Genomic DNA, 18171 nt, shown 5'->3' with positions numbered 1-18171 from the left:
AAGAGTGGCATAATGATAACTCATCACTCCAGCAAACGTCTTTTCCTTTCTCATTACAACACGGCAGCCAGGGCTGTAGAGAGCTTTACTCAATATCGCCCCCCCCGTCCACAGTCCGGTTGTAGTACCACTTAATCAGCATTTTGTTCTCCATCAGCAAAAGCCTGCATGCTGTTGACCAAATGGGGCGGGTGTCACATTTACCTGTCCTACATAAGGAGGGTGTGCGCCCTGGTGGTCGTGAGGGGTGCCTGTCACTCAGCAGTGAGCGGAAAGTGGAGGTGAGGTGACCAAAGAGTGGCTGCTCGACCCCGCTGATCACTACATGGACCCCCATTCGACCTAAATACGCTTACACGTATCCTATGACCAGCTGAGTGATGTTCGAAATTACAGGTCTGTGCAAAGGAAGAGTTTTGGAGCTTATGGAGGGAAATTCTGGATACGGTGGCAGAAGTGCGAACTAATCCTGTCGTTTGTCAAAACCACCATAATACAAACTAATGCATATCTAAACAAAAGAGTGGCATTATAGATATCTAACTTTTGCCACTCCAGATATTGTCAAAAGTCTTATCCCGGAAGAGCTTCTCTCGGCACCGTTTGGCGCTTGTTTTCCGTCAACACCGAGCAGCAGGCGTGGAAAAATCCCACCACCACTATTAATCATTCGGGGCGGACATAGACAGCATCCCACTCCCACACCAGCCTTTGTCTTCTCAAACTACAACTTGAGCGGTAAACTTTTAAAGACAGGAACGGAAGCAGACCAGCTCTTATTAATACACCTACAACATTTCTAAAATTTAAGAAAAGAGGAGGAATATTAATGATCAGGGCAAAAAAAAAAAAAAAAGTTTTACGCACAGGTTTTAGACGCATGATTATGTAAACAAGACTATTTATCTTTTGTTAAACAATGTTTGTGTCTGGAATTTGTTATCTTCTTCTCTTTTTCTTCTTCTACAATTGCAGATGTGAAGCTGTCAATAGGATTATATGGCTGGACATGACCGTGCACTGGAAGTTAATCCCACATTGCCTTTCGCCACCGCACCTGAACGTTTCCCTGACCCGGGCAGAGGCACAGAGAGTCGAGTGGGAACTTATTTTGGGTTCAAAACAAGGAGACGGTGGAAACCAAAGGCCCTCAAACTGGTAGCCTACTTGTTTCAATTTTTGTTGCACTTTTTCCAAACTTGCCCTTTTCTCAAACGTACTAGTTAATTAAGATTAATTATGTTTTAAATCTCAACTGTTTTTTTTGCATTAAACAAATGTTTCAGAGTTATTTACACAAATCAAGGCTCCTTATCACTGTCAGCGAAGAGGAGTTAGAGGCGCAGACCTCTGGATGTTGGCCAGACGGCGGTCCATATCTCCCCACAATGTTGACACTCGGAGCTTTTAACAGCCAGGCTTGGGTTACCGATACACTCAGACGAAGATAACTCTTTCTGCGAGGTTTACATCGGCCAACATCAAGGCTAATGCGAAATTCAACGCCTTAAACCGACTTTGAGGCATTGCTCACGGATGCAGACGGACTAAGACAACGTAATTGTTTGCGTAAAGGTGGTTGTAATAAAACAATTTTCATGTTGAATTTACTGCCTCTTTTTTATGACATAAAATGTTCTCAGATTATAGTTTTTTGTTTAATAGAGGTAAGTGCAAAATAGCCCATTAATAATAATACATATTATTATTATTATTATTATTATTATTATTATTATTATTATTATTATTATTATTATTATTATTATTATAATACACATTGTCACATCCCCTTAGGACTCTGTTAATGTTTAACCTGTGTCTAAAGTCACCATTGTGTTCACTCTCTTTGAAAGGCTCTTTCATGCAACAGACTATCCATTGGCATTAATACTGTTGTTTAAACACACTTACTCCCGTTTTTATATTCAACAGTGAATTTAATCATTACAATTCCTACAACTAACAAATAGTAAATGTTCCACTGTCAAAATCCATAAAACAGCAACTAAGCGTATAATTCCATATTTGAAGGCATATTGTTTTTGAGGTAAACTTAACCAGTTTATATTCATAATGTTCTTTTCGTTATTATGCATTATGCACGACAGCCTTATATGATTGTGTTACTTCATACTCAGTTTCAGCTGCACCTATATACGACATTGTTACCTCTGCAGCTGCATGTGTAGTACCCCTACATTTCAAATAAATGCTCAAAATTATTTAGTCTCATTAGGCATTTATTTGCAAAGTGAAGTTTGAATTTTATCATCCTAATGTCTCGTGTATTGAAGATTTAAGAAGTTATTGAAACTTACACCTGCTGTCTTGTACCATATTTATTGAGAGGTCGAAAATAATAAAAAAGGTTCAAGCTTCAACGTTTAATCACCAAATAGGCCTACATACACATATTAAGTAATAAATACAGTTTTTAAGTCAATAAAAATGTTTTGCAATCAAATTTAATTAACAAAATATGACTTTTTGAGTTTAACAAGAAAATTGTGGTATTAGCAAGCTCAGAAACTCTGCAGCAATGTATAGCTGGAAATAAACAGATCATATTATAATACGCATGAATATGCACCAGAATACCATGAAACAAACTCTACTTCCAGGATATTTTTATACTCATTTCTTAACACCTCCACAAAATCTAAGAGGAATAAACAACCAAAGCTACTCACAAGTCATGACGGTCTGTGCCCAGCGGACAGAGTTCTGTCAGGGGAGAAGAGATCTGACTCGCACCCTGCAGAGGATCACTTCAAATGAAAATAAGGTAGATTTTCATATCTATTTCTGACCCCGGGGCATTCATTATTCAAGAAGTCACGTGAACGGGAGAATTAAAATTTCAGTACATTGGAAGTGACCTCTATTCGCGAATCAAATGACTTGAAATCTTGTAGATTAACTTTGGATTTCTTGGAGTCTGCGCAAAAATCGGTGCCAATCAGCCTCAACGACATTTTCTGCACAGTTTCCATGTCAGCTGCAAGTGCTGCACAGAGAGCTGAATAGTAGACTATATGCAAAAAATGGTTTAAACATGTCTGAAATGTGGAAGATCCAACAAAAACTGTTCCAACAGCTTCTACTAAAATATTATCTGACTGTGTCTGTCACTCTGTGGCTTTTACTGTGGGAATGTTGGAGCAGTTTTATTTAATATACTATTAAATCCATTGCAAACCCATTCATTGTGCTATTATTGTATATTGAGCAGAAACCATCAGAGCCAAAACATATTATTATTATTACATAAAATTATACTAAATGACAAGCACAATGGCAGTATGTTTCAACTCATATCTGCACTCCCTACACGCCCTGACAGGAGTGTTTCTGTGATATATTGCAGAAGAGCTGTCTCTAAGAATAATTTTGGGACAATTCATGGCTCAGATTCACACCTAAATTCCGTTTTTGTGTCCGCGCTGTCTCTTGGTAAATCTTAAAGGGGAAGAAAAAGCTCGCGGAGGTCTCAACACTGATGTATGGTCTGAACATTGTGTGTGTCGAAAGGTCAGGGGTCAGAAGAAGTACTCCGAGCTGGTGATTGGCCAGAGCTGGCCGTGTCCCCTGGTTGAACTCCCTATTGTTTGGATGTAGCAGGTAGTGACCAACACTCACACTCTGGTGCACTCAGGTTGGCTGCGAGCTCCTTATAATGGCAAGAGAGAACAATATGTGAGGCCGGATACATTTAACAATTTAGGCTTGGTTTGATTCCCGTGTAAGTAGCAAAACCTGCAGAACTTGAGCAGCTGATATCTGCTTCCTAAATTACAACCACATCTCATCTTAATCCACGAAAACGTGCACGACACTCATGCACATTCATGCACATTTTACGGATTGGAATTTCAGTCAGTTGACTATAATGACGTAATGCAGTAAGACACATCTAACAAGCAGACGTTTTGTAAGACATACTTCATTCTCAGTAGGTTACAAATATTATACACCTGAACATGTTGGAGCTGTTTCCCTCTCTGTAAATATTACTTAAAGAGAAACTGAAACAAGCTATTCATCTCGAGAAATAAAATAAAATATAGCAAATATATTTTTGATTCTATTCAGATAAAGTAAAAAAGACATATAGAGTATTATGAAAGTGTGGCGCAGCAAATTATCCAATGCTCGGACACACTAACACAAGTTTACGCATACATCTCCAAACACTGGATAGCCGATTCAAATTCTTTAAATGAAATTGAACACAAATATCCACCTCCACGTACCGAAATTAAAACAAATAGTATGACAATTAAATATTCGGGTTTAAAAATGCTATCTCTCTTTTTCATTTTTTTTTAAGGAGGCACCTAAATGCATTTGGTATGTTAATACGCACGGCTTCAAAAATACATGTTGCGCTCAAATCAATTCAGTATTTGCAATGACAAAATATCCAAAGCCAAGTCGACCTTATAAGTGAAGTACATATTTATTTCACAAGGACAGAATGAGCCTACACTAGCCTACATCACAACGGTCATTACTGAGACAACAAATACAAATATTCACAGTTTAGAACACAGCACAACATGGGACGGACTAGCACAAATAAACCTAGACCTTACAACAACAACAAACATAATTCTACTTGACGAAATGCTTTCCTTATTGTGCCTTCATTATGATTTGCCTATGTACATTAAATGTGAATGTCACCTGGACTACATTCAACAGTAAACCAACCCACTCAAACACACAAACTACACTGTTACTCTGACTGATGCCATTCCTCTAAAACAGCCGTCTGGTTTTCTAACAGGCATCTAGAGTCTCGCTAAATATCTTTCAAGTATATTAGAGCTTTCCATGAGCAATAATAAAAAAATAAAAAAACAGAAAAACAATACTCAAAGAGAACATAGAAAAATTACTTTTACCTCACTCAATTTTAACTGTAGGGATACATTTTGATCCTTCGTGTGAATGTGCGTTATCCTTCTTTCATAATAATAAACAAATATATAAACACTTCAGTTGCCACCGTGGCAATTAAAGGTGAATTTCAAGCTTATATGAAGAGGGCGAGGACGACCGGAGAGGGAAAGGGTACAAAGGACGTGACAGGGGCCCAATGGCAGAGGCAAGGTGAAAGAGATAACACCATGTGTGTAAAATACTGAGAATCGGTCCATCAAATTCCACTTGTGATATTTGCCATCTCAGTCTGGATTGGGATTTTGTGGGATGGGGTTAATTTCAGCACTATAGACCTGCGGTGCACGGCGTGGGGACAAGCTGCTGGCCTGTTTTGATCTGCTGCTGCTGGGCCCCCGAGGCTGTGGACGAGGCCGAGCTGGAGGAGCGGATCTTCGTGTTGGGAAGCTTGTGCTCCTTCTTCCACTTCATCCTCCGGTTCTGAAACCAGATCTTGACCTGGCGCTCGGACAGACACATGGTGTGCGCAATCTCCACCCGCCTGCGCCGGGTCAGGTACCGGTTGAAGTGGAACTCCTTCTCCAGCTCCAGAGCCTGCTGGCGGGTGTAGGCAGTGCGGGACCTCTTGGGCACTCCTCCATTGTAATTGGGATTGACTGGAGGAGAAAAAAGCCATATACAGGCAAGCAAGCAGGTGTTACATGCAGGCTGATACCGTTTATTCCAATGCCATATAGTTCCTCCAATGGACACATTACAAGGTTGAAAAACGATCAAAACATTTCTGGGTTTGGTGGGAAATCACAGCTGCCCTGTTTGTTTTACTCTCTACCTTGTTTCAGTTTACGGACATGACCTTAATGTGGATATGCCGAGTGTACAAGCACTCGCATCCAGGGACATATCAAGCTTAGAAATGATTAACAAAACAGCGGGGTTGGATATTACAGTTTGGCTCGGCTCCAGTGGTGGAGGTACTTTGGGTTAAAAAGCAACAAAGGCACATGGCCCCGACAGACGAACACAGGCAATAAAATTTACGAGGGTCCTTAATTACCGACCCTGCTGCTCGATAGTCGTAAATTGCTGCTGTAAGGGCTGCTACTAGTGCTGCCTCAATAGGCTTGCGTGTGTTCCAGTGGTTGTTTCTCAGTGGTTCTGCTATTTAACCGTGACGATAACTTACTGTTGTTAACGTGGACCTTTTTCATCCATGGATAGACCACCGGCTCCTTGCCCTTCGCTACGCCGGGATATGCCTCAGTGGCGAGGCTGCAGTCTTTGCTGGCATTTGCCCCTGCGCCACCGTCTGGGGCCGCGGCGAGGCGAGGACCGTGGCTCTGTGGAACCGGCTGCGGTTGTGCGTGGTGCCCCTCGCCGAAATCATCGAGTCCGGTGGTGGGAACGTTAGCGTAATCGTAGCCCGTTTCTGTGTAGTTTGACCTCGGATAGGATGGTTCGTCGTGATGGGGAAAGCCCGTATCTTTTGGCCGCTCGTAGTAATCACCAGGGTTGGGGATGTATCCGCTCTGCTGATATTCGTCGCATGGAGGAAAGGAAGGCTCGATATAGTTGGAGTTTATCAAGTAGGAACTCATGGTCATTAATTTGTGAAGTGCAACAATACTAATTTTTATCGCGCTGTCGTTTTTCTGATCTCCACAAAACCCTCCTACTCCCTGTCAAATGTACAAAGTTGCCTGGTCACGTGTGAAGCGCCACCAATCACCGCGTGTCCTGTGGGCATCATGTAAACAGGAACCAATGGAAAGCATGGCATTGGTACCACCAACACTGCTCGGACTGGCTTACGTTGATGTTTTCCTTATTAAATCACAGTATATAAAGCAAAACCAATCAACTAACTTGTTTACTGCATGGAGCCAAACTTATGTGGGTGAGGCTTTCCTGCCTGTGGAAAAATAAATCCACCTCCTCTGAAACAGAAAGTGGATATGAAATTCAAGCCGTGACTAAATAAAGGTTATCACAAACAAAGGAATATATCTAATAGTGACGTGAATGTCGGTTGTTGGAGTTGCAAACATGTTGAATGCTAATAAATAGATGAACAGGGAAACAACAAGCACGCCCACCCAACAGTACAAACTGTAATGTTGCAGCTCTATTAGCTTCTATTGAAATGATCGAAAAGGAAAATAGTGCACAACCTTTCTGCAAGCAGAGACGAGCCGCTGCTCTGCGGACATATAAGAATGCATATATAGCATAAGACTTGTGCATCAGTAAAAACCTGGTGAATATCCGCTTATGACACACACACACACACACACACACACACACACACACACACACACACACACACACACACACACACACACACAGAAATCTCGCACGTTGCACACCTGCGTACATGCATATGGCCCCTTATTTTCATCTCAAATGTAAAAACAGTGGTTTTCTGACATTAGCCAGGTGATAGCAATAATTTCAGGCTTTTGTTTATGTCTTTTTCTGCACCACATTAAAGTTATCTGGCTCTGATCGCACGGGCATCACGTATTGTCAGTTCTCTGTGTTAACTGCCATTGAAAAGCATAGCCAAACACTGGACAAACACTTGCAGGACACGAACCTTTCATTATAGCCACACGCCAAACCCAAAGCGTGGGATTTTTTAAACCAGCACAGACAATTTACAGTTAGAAATGCCAGAATTGCTCTGTGCAGCACAGATAATCCCACATCCAATACAATTGTCCAAATTTGATTAAGTTTGGAATTATATAAAAAGCTTTTCCACAAACAATTGTCCAGCATTTCAACACAAATATATAATATCATGCGCGTCCTGCAGCACCACATGAAAATGAAAACTATGAAAATATGTTTTGAAAAGAGAGGGTACTATCAGTTTAAAGGGGCAAATATTCCAAGGTACTATAAAAAATGAAATAATAATAACATTTAATGCAATTATTTTAGGGAAGACTTACATATATATAAATATATTTTTTAGAAAATAAGCAAAAAGTGGATACTGCATAATTCTAAAGGTAAAAAAAAAAATATAAGTCTCTAACCGTGCTCCTCGCCATCAGCCATCACGTCCAGGTCCTTTTCCTTCTCCATGTCCGAGGTGCCACACTGTATATGTGTCCCATGAAGATGCAGCAGCTCTTCACAAAGCGGATCCACACTGTCCACGCCAGCAAGGCCTCTGCGTGGAGAAACAAGAGGCCAAACTTCGGAAATATTGAAAGCTTTCTTTTCTCTCCTTTTTTTCTTTTTTTTCTGGTCCCCCCTATTCTATTCGCTCCTCTAAACAGAGATAACTTCTGCCTGACCCCAAAGTGACACCGTTTCCATTTTGTTTCTGATTAATCTTGCCCATTGACAGTCTTTGTTAAACAACAAGGCGTGCCCTTTTTTTTCCAAAGAGGCGACATTTTCATATCTGTTAGACGCAGTGACCTGAGGTTCACCCCGGACTTGGACTTCAGTTTTGCATGGTCTGTTCAGCTGGGGAGTTGGGGGAGCACTTAGCGTAGGTCAGCACCAAGAAAGGTCCATAAAGGATTTAAAAAATGTGCAAAATACTTCAAACTATCTAGAAAATAACACGTCGAGCTGCGTGTTAGAATACGTGCAATGGGGGATCTTGCAGCTGTAGAGATCTGCTGCACATGGGCTGTTTTATTTTATATAAAATACACTAGATTTTTGTTTTCACAATGCTGATCTCCATCGCTGAACCTCATTTTTGGACGCAGACAACTCAAAACAGGTGAATTCCTTTTCCCCCCCACAGCAACCAGAGGCCTCAGTTTTCCTCTTTTAAAAAAAAAGCCTTTTTTCCATAGCATCTTAGCGCACTGTAGCTGTAAGGCAGAGCTGCTGCTATCTTGTGTATCTTACAGGCTTTCTCACACCTAACTCATTGTAAATGGCAGCTGATGTACTTTCCGCCATACATCCACTGTATCCGTATGGCCCAGAGACCACCTGAGAGGCAATATGTCAACATAATGTCAGCGGTAAGACGACTTCACATCATATCTAAATTTACAGTCTGCTGCCATTCTATTATATATAGGTCCTGTATAAATATGGGCAAGATCAGCTTGGCTATTATCCACTTACTCTGTTTTTACAGGTCATTCTACTTGTTGCTATGGACTTCTTTTTTTCTTTAACGTTTCACCTTTAACTTTATTAAAACATGTTATTATGATGGTTCAGTGTTACAAAAGAAGCATTTTAGATAAGAGTGCAGGTAATACCTCCGTTATCTAGTCCAGGCCAGCAAGGTGCTGCTGTAGCTTTGGATATAATAAAGCATTTTGGAAATCTCTCCAACAATGCACAAAATTTAATAGGATAATAATCCTCCATTTGACCATTGGAGTATAAGGAAGCATTTGGATACCAATGTTGAACTAGTTTACACTATCTCAGCAATTTTCCACTCAATTTAAAAGAGCCATTTTGCTCTTAATGTGAAGAAAACCCCGTTTCAGCTTTGTGTGAGAGATTTTATTTAAGGTTGTAATAATCTAACAGCCAGATCACGGTGTTCCCTTTCAGAGCATATACTGTGAGGTGAAGGTGTATTTAAGCGATATACATCATGCTGACAGTTTACTGTAAATTTAGATTATCAGAGAAGTGCTCAGACGATAGTGACAGATTGCAGATGGTTCTCACAAGGTCTCTTGTCTATACGGAGCCCTGACGGTGAGATAAAAAATCTCCTCTGCATTCAAGATGTGGCCACGATTCGGGCCAGAAAACACCTTTCATATCTTTATGGAAATATTTTGATATAGGTAAACGCTCATAATAAAAATGTTTTCTTTTATACAGTGTGCCACGTGTGATTGTCTTTTTGTGTGCCACTTTACAGCAAGGACTGTCGACAGAACGAACTTCCACAATAACTGGGCACGAGCTTTTATCTCCAGCTGCAAACTTTGATTAGTCCAATAGCAGTGACCTTCAGGCCTTCGGCGATGGTTAAAAGAGACGAACAAAAGCAGCACATCCTTTAGAAAGTGCGTGGACAACTTCCTTATTCCTCTCAGTAGAGGCCGTTGCATTTGAAAGTACTGAGACAGAATATTTCAGACATGCACGACACAACTCATGTGACCAAAACGCTAACAAAGTGTTAAATAGTTTATAAAAATGTAAAATAAGTTGGATTGTGCACTTTAAGGGGAGTCAACAATCAGACGTTTGAATTAAAATAATTGAAAACATGAAATTACAGCCTCATTTTGAAAAAAATATGCATTTAGCGATGAATTTGCTGCACATCGACTCGCCTTTATTCTTCATTGACTGGCTTTTACTTTTAAATTCAATAAACAATGTTGGGAATAAACAAATGGCTCGCATTCCCTGAATTTTATTAAACATCTTTTATACATTTCTACACTTTACAAAGTGCAACATATCTATTGTGGGTGTGTGTTACGTGTCTACAAATGCATGCAATTACTACAAATAAAATACGATTTATTTAATAAAGGGTTTCTTTTCTATTAATGTCATGTTAAGATGGCAACAAAACGTTGATGACATCGAAAGTGGCAATATAGTCAGATTGTATTGGTCATTTTTACCAAAGGAATCCCAGATTATACTTTTTTTTATCCTGGTTTAAATTGAAAAATGTCTATTTTTGAACAACAAAGTTGCTCTGATCTTGCGTTGCGTTGCCCGTTACATATACGAAGTTATGCAATTTAGCCGAGACCCAGTTTTTTGGCTTTTTAAGCATAATATCCATAAGATTATTTAGTTTTTGGTCTCACTTTGGGTTTGTTATAAGCCATATTTATGTCACTTTTTATTTTTCACTGGGCCTTCACATCTATAACCAAAGGTTGAATATTCTAGCTTTAAGAAATAACTGCATTCATTTCCAAAGTGGTTAAACAGGCCCAGTAAAATAAAAATAAAATGCAAAGCCAATAATTTATCATAATGCTACAAAAAAAAGAGATTTTTTTAAACTTTCTCTCCATGAGCCACAAAAACATCTGTGCCATTTCTGTTTTCTTAAAAGGCTTCTATTCAGCGGATCAGGAAGAGAGGGGCTAAATGTTTTTTAAGGGGTCCGGGGGCTCAATTTGGGGGCTGTGGGCCTTCCCATTACCCTGTGACCGGGTCGAGAGTATCAATCCTCAAAATGCAAATTTTGCCCTCGTCCCTAAACATATCAAATGCAATTTATTCAAAGGAAATTCACCAATCAACCGCCCTAATAAAACGCCAGCCACTCAATCTTGTTGCTGGGGACGGGTAGGGGGTCCCCTCCCCCGGTCCCAAACGCGAGGTCACCGCGCTTTCAGGGTTCACCTGGAGTGCACCGTGCAACATATGTAATTCAAAGCTATTCTGTCTTTTGTGTGGAGAGTCAAGATCGCTATTATAAGGCTGGCATCAAGCTCCGAGTGAACAGATGACGGAGACTTGTTCAGCGCGTAAACTCTTGACCCCAATTTTTCCTCCTCTTCTGCAGCTATCTCGCTCTCATCTGTCCCAGCCCAGAGAGATATCTGCCCCTCTCAACGAAAAATTGATTTGAACAATGTGTATATCTCTTGCCATCACGATGATCATTTTCATTTTCACAAATTTCATAATTAGAGAAGATGCCAGCACAAGACCTAGAATGCAATTGTAGCTTTATGATGTTTCCAACGAGGGAGTGAAAAGATAAATCCAATAGGCTCCTACTCAAGACTAATAGGGCCGTAAAATATGCAAATCATTCATTAGCGGTATAGAGCAACCAAAAGCAGCCAAAAGTCTTTGTTGGAGGCAACACTTAAAGTTACACACCCCCTCTCTCTTCACACAGTATTCTCCTCCAGTTGCAGGATGGTACCACCGGCTCTGTGTCCCTCGGTAAATTCATTTATACGCATTATGCTTATAGGCAACGCCAAACAAACGTGTCATTAACGTGAAGGCGTGTGTGCGCGCGGTACCGTGGATGTGTGAGTGGTTTCTCTCTCTCTCTCTCTCTCTCTCTCTCTCTCTCTCTCTCTCTCTCTCTCTCTCTCTCTCTCTCTCTCTCTCTCTCTCTCTCTCTCTCTCTCTCCATACAGCAGTGTGACAGTGAACTTGGCCTAAAGCGAGCTCTGCTGGTGGCTCTGAGAGGATGCAGATTTATCTTGGTGCTGTGGCTGACCTCCAGATGAACCTGCAGCGCTTCTCTCTCTCTCTCTCTCTCTGCCTGGCAGTATGCCGCACATGGGGCCCTGTCGAAATTTCTCTTTCTGAAATATTGGCAAGGGTTTACATTTCCAAATATCCGCCTTCTCTGTGTGTCCTTTTGTATTTTCAGTCTGCCGAAAATCAAACTGGAAAAAGCGTAAATCCAGTATTTTCTCAGGATGGTGACTTCTAGCCATAATAATGATCAAAATGTGTTCAGCATAAACCCAGGGATGTCCTCAGTATGGTGTGGGTTATTCTAGCAATTTGTCGATCGGTGCAAACCCAAAACTTTGATTTCTGTTTGATAATTTGTTTCCAAAAGGTGTCCAGATTATAATTCTACTGCAGCATTGGTGGAAATGGATTCAAGAAGTGATCCAAACTGATAAATACATTAAATGTGATGCGTCTAGACAGAATGATGTAGGCCTCTGCACAAAGAAATAAACCTTGATATTGAAGTTAAAATGGCTGGCGGACAATGTGACCTATGTACATCTGCCCAGTCAACAATTTAAGAAGGCTAGATTGTTATTTAATAACCCAGGCTCAAAACGTTATATCCAAAAACGAGATGTTTTCATATTTGGCCTGGACAGTTCAAATTAAAAACGGGCGTATCGACTCTTTAGTTGAAAGAAAATCGCAGGGATACAAAACAAAAAAGGCCAAAGCGTCCAAAAGGGAGTCAGAAACCATCAAATTGTTCTCCTTTTTTTATTCCATTGTTTTTGGAGCCAGGGTCCGGCTGGTGGCTGGTTTGGTCCCGGCATTGATGGGACAAGAGGTCACCACAAAGCGAGAGTGACTTTTAAGAGGTCATCTGAACTTTTCAACCCCAAACACAAAACGACGTGGCTGACTCAAAACGGAATTCCTTTTCAAATGTCTCCCTGCTGTTGTTTGTTCCCATGTTGTGTTTACTTGACACTGTTTACAGCCTGTCCTGAAGCCATACACGGTGCCAACATGTGGAGCGCAGCGCTCAGCAAAACAACAACTGCAACTTATTAAAAAAGAGATGGACTTTCAACTTCCCAAAAAAGTCATCAGCACATAGAGAATCCAATCAAACGGAGCGAGCTGTAAATGTGTAGGCCTGCATTAGCGCCTAACTTTATCAAGGAAATCTCCACACATCCCTTGGAAACTTTCTGGTTCACGGTCTGTGAATCCTCCAATGTAATAAAACGACAACAACTAGAAGTTTGTGGGGGTGGAAATGGACACAGAGATAATTATCCAACATGTAAAAATGGATTATGAGTTACACCACAGATGGAGGGAAACAAGTTACACGGGGAAGGAAGCAATTAAATAGCCATGAGCCGGACCCAACCCTGCGCAACATCTGCCGAGACCAGGATTCAACACTGCACGACTGACAAATTAGTGTAATGGACTAATAGGGACAGATAGAGGGAGCAAATAGAATAATAAGGCTGTTTAACACAGGCTGGCTGTTCTCGGGCTACCGTATAGTCTGCAGAAACTTACCCAGAGACGCAGTCCTCATCCTAGAGAGCGTCCTGTCCATACTGAGGCAGACTGAGCAATAGAGACGTTCTGTACCGGTCAAGTAACACTTACAGCCTGCAAAGAGAGAGTCAGACGAAGCCTCGCCGTCAGTGCGATTATATGTTATGTGCAATATACTGTCAACTCCCCAAAACCATAAAACTTACTTTAATGGCTACCACGTGACCGTTTATGGCCAGTGAGCCTATCTGGCCGCGCTCTGGATGATTTTTACGATCTAATTCATAGACAAAACCCCCCATTCATTTAGCACCCAAATGTCAGAGAGCCAGAATCGGCCCTAATAAAGTTTACAGCTTGAAAAGTCGAGCTGATTCTCCGGGAATAGCCCAGGAGTCTGTGCGCAAGGGGACGCCCGGCCACTGGAGCTGGTTAGTGGCCAAGGACCCCAAAGCCCCCCCACTCCACAGCAAGGTGAGTAAAACATGAAGCTTTCATTCAAGGGGACCTGTTGAATTCAAGGATTTAACTTGAAGACAATTTTGGGCAGATCACACAGGTGACTTGAAGATTTTAGAGCAACAGCCAGCTCTCACTCTTCTCTTCCTTGACGCAGTCGTGGCAGAAGCGTGAACGAATTTTGAAGATTTTACAAAAACGTACACGTCACCGTTAATGTTGCCGTTCCAGTAGAAAGTTTATTATAATGGCCATCATCATCATCATCATCATCATTATTATTATTATTATTATTATTATTATTATTATAGTATATTCTTGACTTCCAGTCTTTGAAAAACATTTACAAAAAGCTAATCACGATGGAGTTATACACATAGGCAATGACATTTACTGTGGTGACCCTCCACACAAAAACCGCGAGAGGTAACAAAGACAAAACACGTTTTTACTAAAATGTTGCTTCCAGGTGAACAACGCAAACAGCAGCACACAAAAAAAAACATAGATGCATGGCACAGCTACTGTACATACAAGACTGAGTCGGCACCTTTGTCCATACATGTGTTCACGATGCACACAATAACCACACAAGGCTCACGTACTCTGCTGGCTCTACTTTTGGAAGCAAGTTATCTGACAAATTGGTACAATACATCAAACAAATAAATACATACATATACAATACATACATATAGAAAACGGAGGCTAAACACTCTTTTTATTAGGCTGGTATTGTTCTTATCACACAACTTTTACTGGATTTATTTGCGGTATGTAGGTAGCATTTCAAGCGTAGACGGTTTTTTTTTCTTCGTCTGAACAAGAAATAATTTAAACAAACATTTATTTTTCTTTCTTTCTCTACTAAATCTAGTCATGACTGTACATAATGCATTTAATTTTTTTACTCACACAAGCATTACCACGGTGGAAATAAAAAGTAAATAATATTAAGGAATATAATGGGACAGTTGTTGAACATACAATGGGCTGAGGTGGGGTGTCCCCTGTCCCGCACACAGCCCGTTCACAAGTCTCTGCGCTTTTTGAAATAGGAGGAGAAGTTGATATGACAATCTTTGTTTTATTTTTTTATAGTGCTCTTTATCATAGGAGTGAATATCAAGGCCTGTAGCCTCCCCCGCCTGCAGCCGCCATGTTCATGCTCTTCAGCTTGTTGTCTTTCTTCCACTTCATCCTGCGGTTCTGAAACCAGATTTTGATCTGTCTCTCTGAGAGGCAGAGGGCATGGGCTATCTCGATCCTCCGCCTGCGGGTCAGGTACCGGTTAAAGTGGAACTCCTTCTCCAGCTCCAGGGTCTGGTACCGGGTGTAAGCAGTCCTGGCTCTCTTACCCTCTGGCCCTGACAAATCTTGTACAGAAAAACACGGGGAAACACATATTAGATACAGTAGATGTTTAAAAATGAGTGTAGCAACTTTTCTCGACTACATTTCTTTCATTCTTTTGAATATTGACTGTTTGGTCTTTCTGCACGTTGGAGCGGCTTTAAAGTTGGCACACGAAGTTTTAAATGAGGCTTACTAGATACTTAATTTATTAAAACAACCAGTAGCAAAGTAAGATGTACACATTTTCAACTGCACCTTACGAAAAGGAATCAATACAGTAAAGTAATTTAAACGGAGGTTATTTGACCTTAACACAAAAACAATGTATTAAACAAAAACGCGTATATCATGTAAGCCATATCGAATACATTTTTAATAACTTTAACGTTATATGTTATTTTATAAACGATCCCGTACCTGGCTATGTTGACAGTACTGAAAAGCAGTAATACACCAAACAGTTGAGAGGCGCATAAGGCGCCTCGTGCCCCTTTGGAAAGTAAATATATTTTGTGGTAAAATAGTCAAATTTTGGCCTGTTTTGCTTATGGTTAAAAAGTCTGAATAATATATCAACATAATCACACATTTTCCCAACAATAACACAACTCAAGTTCTCTAAAGCCAATGCAACATCATTAGAAGAAAAGCAGTTTACCATGATTTATATGTAGTTTCCTCATCCACGGGTATATCTGTGGCTGTGTTGAGTCGGTGACATTTTGAGGAGTTGTTGGTGCGCTTCCCGCAGGCTTCTCTTCCTCGAGGGGAGAAGCTTTGGACACACAGTCCCGGTTGAGCAGCAGCGTGCCTCCGTTCGAGCTCGAGCACGGGGACGTTATAGAGTTTTTCACGGCTCGATGTTGAGATTGAGTTTCGTGGACCGGGGACGAGGTGGCGACCGAGGCGCACGGTAGTGGGTCAGGTGGTGGCGAGAGAGACGATGTTCTGGTGTTGCTGGCGGACTGGTTGTACCTGACCGGCTCCACCAACGGTGTTGTTGCCGCTGAGTGACTCGGGGAGTAGCCCGGTGTCTGCTCGTCGCCCACAAAGTGTCCGGTACCGGTCCGCCCGACTGTTAGGTCCATCCCGTTATAGCCATAGCCATACCTGTTCGATTGCATGGCTGTTGAGTCTCTGTATTGCTCGTTTCCCGTATTATGGTCTCCATAATTATGTAACTGGAAGTCCGCGCCATTGGGATAGCGACCGCAGAATGAGTTCACAAAATAGGAGCTCATTTGTTGACAATTCCACCGTTTTCTCGTTGTAGCTATTGTTGTTGTTTTTATAATTTTAAAGGTAAAATAGCATAAACCTGTGTGCTTGATTTGTGGCTCTTATGGTTTAGCGCGTCCTATAGCACCCTTGCACAATTTATGATGAATTATGGAAATGAGTGGGACATGGACTTGATTCTCTCTTACGTAGGCACCCAAATATGGGGTACGGCGGAGTATCACGTGCTTTTGTTGACCAGTCGTAAATCCTGCTTGGTGACCTCCAGAGGTAAACTCGTGCACGGAGGAAATACTGGGTGGGATGTGAAGGGCGCGCGCCCCCATGCGCTCGTGGCTAGAGTAAACTCTGAGGTAGGGCTCGGGTGTTTTGAATTGTCGTGGTGCGCCATCCTCTGGCTCAACTGTTGCACTGCCTGTCTGCGGCGCTTTCTGAGGCGTGGGCTCCACACGGGGTCATTCGGAGGTTAACGACCATTGCGGCAAAAACCAACGGGCTCCTAAACAATACAACAAGTGACACGCTGAGAGTGCAATCTCTGCGAGGATAGTGTACAGAAATAATTCGATCAAAATCTGTTATGCATGTTATGATAGGCGATGAGTGCAAAATAGTGTGCGCAGTTAATAGAATAAAAGCCCATTCAAAACAGGGCTGCGTTTTTTCCACACTTTTTCTTATAATCATAAAGCAACTGCTAATGTGGGGAAAGATATATAAATGTTTGGGGGAAGATAAAAGACAAACATCACATTATCGAATATTAACACACATATTGCCCTGTATTTTATGTCACATTGAAAGAATAACTTTAAATATGGGCTATATATGAACTCACGTAAAACGCACGTTACTGTGTATTTTAGGAGGGTTGAAATTCTCAAGTCCTCAAATTATATTAAAAGCTTTTTGTATTCAACCCGACTTTATTACGCTTTCGTTCAAAGGCAAATCATCTTTTATATAGACATTTTACACACTCAACATCTTATCACATTTTATATTTAGTGTTTGTGTGCTTGGGAGACATCAACACAAGATCAAGAACAACATACAGTCTCTGTTCTCAGTGTAGAGTTTTGCAGTCACTCTGCAATTTCGAGAAACAAAAGAGACGAAATTTGAAGGTATTGAAAAGGGAAATATTCGAAACGATTAAAGGCTGAAATGAGGCCAAAATATTTCATGTAAAATGTACACTATATTCAGATAATAATTCATAGTTTTAATGTCTGCATTGTGCTATAAGCTTTCGTATTTAACATTAAGTTACACAGAGCGTCCTGTGATGTTCTGCTCCTTCTCTTGCACTTAGAAAAACCTTAAAATATACACTATAGACTATTTTTTTTTCAATATTGATGTAAACTATTTTAAGTAAGGGTTTACAGCACAAACATAAAGTAAAGATGATGAGTTATCACAACAATTTTTAAAAAAGGACCTTTTTAGTTTTAGGGAAAACGTGCCTGCGTTAGAAACACACAGACGAACCCCCCCACCCCCCCAGCTCTTATTGTAACCTGACCACTGCACTTA

General features: G+C 41.0%; 3 protein-coding genes across 3 annotated transcripts in view; all 3 read right to left on the bottom strand.

The window, feature by feature from the left end:
* Positions 1-18171, bottom strand: part of LOC115015562 (homeobox protein Hox-A2a) — a 36697-nt gene that overhangs the window by 16360 nt on the left and 2166 nt on the right. The gene's annotated exons all lie outside the window — the stretch shown is intronic.
* On the bottom strand, positions 4569-6849 carry hoxa4a (homeobox A4a). Its single transcript, XM_029442993.1, has 2 exons — positions 6092-6849; positions 4569-5561 (listed from the first exon to the last, which is right to left on the bottom strand). Exons 1-2 carry the CDS (start codon positions 6507-6509, stop codon positions 5233-5235), a joined length of 747 nt encoding a protein of 248 aa, XP_029298853.1. The 5' UTR covers positions 6510-6849; the 3' UTR covers positions 4569-5232.
* hoxa5a (homeobox A5a) lies at positions 14257-16771 on the bottom strand. Its single transcript, XM_029442992.1, has 2 exons — positions 16052-16771; positions 14257-15413 (listed from the first exon to the last, which is right to left on the bottom strand). The coding sequence occupies exons 1-2, from the start codon at positions 16632-16634 to the stop codon at positions 15163-15165; spliced, it is 834 nt and encodes a 277-aa protein (XP_029298852.1). The 5' UTR covers positions 16635-16771; the 3' UTR covers positions 14257-15162.

The sequence above is a fragment of the Cottoperca gobio genome, chromosome 11 (assembly GCF_900634415.1).
Source record: "Cottoperca gobio chromosome 11, fCotGob3.1, whole genome shotgun sequence".
NCBI classification, from domain to species: domain Eukaryota; kingdom Metazoa; phylum Chordata; class Actinopteri; order Perciformes; family Bovichtidae; genus Cottoperca; species Cottoperca gobio.
Note: the sequence above shows the minus strand (reverse complement) of the source record. Positions and strands in the feature narration are given on the sequence as shown.

Coding starts and splice junctions, on each gene's coding strand:
- hoxa4a (XM_029442993.1), bottom strand. CDS start 6,509: ATGACCATGAGTTCCTACTTGATAAACTCCAACTATATCGAGCCTTCC. Junction 5,562..6,091: donor AAAGGTCCACGTTAACAACA/GTAAGTTATCGT, acceptor TTTCTCCTCCAG/TCAATCCCAATTACAATGGA.
- hoxa5a (XM_029442992.1), bottom strand. CDS start 16,634: ATGAGCTCCTATTTTGTGAACTCATTCTGCGGTCGCTATCCCAATGGC. Junction 15,414..16,051: donor GAAACTACATATAAATCATG/GTAAACTGCTTT, acceptor TTTCTGTACAAG/ATTTGTCAGGGCCAGAGGGT.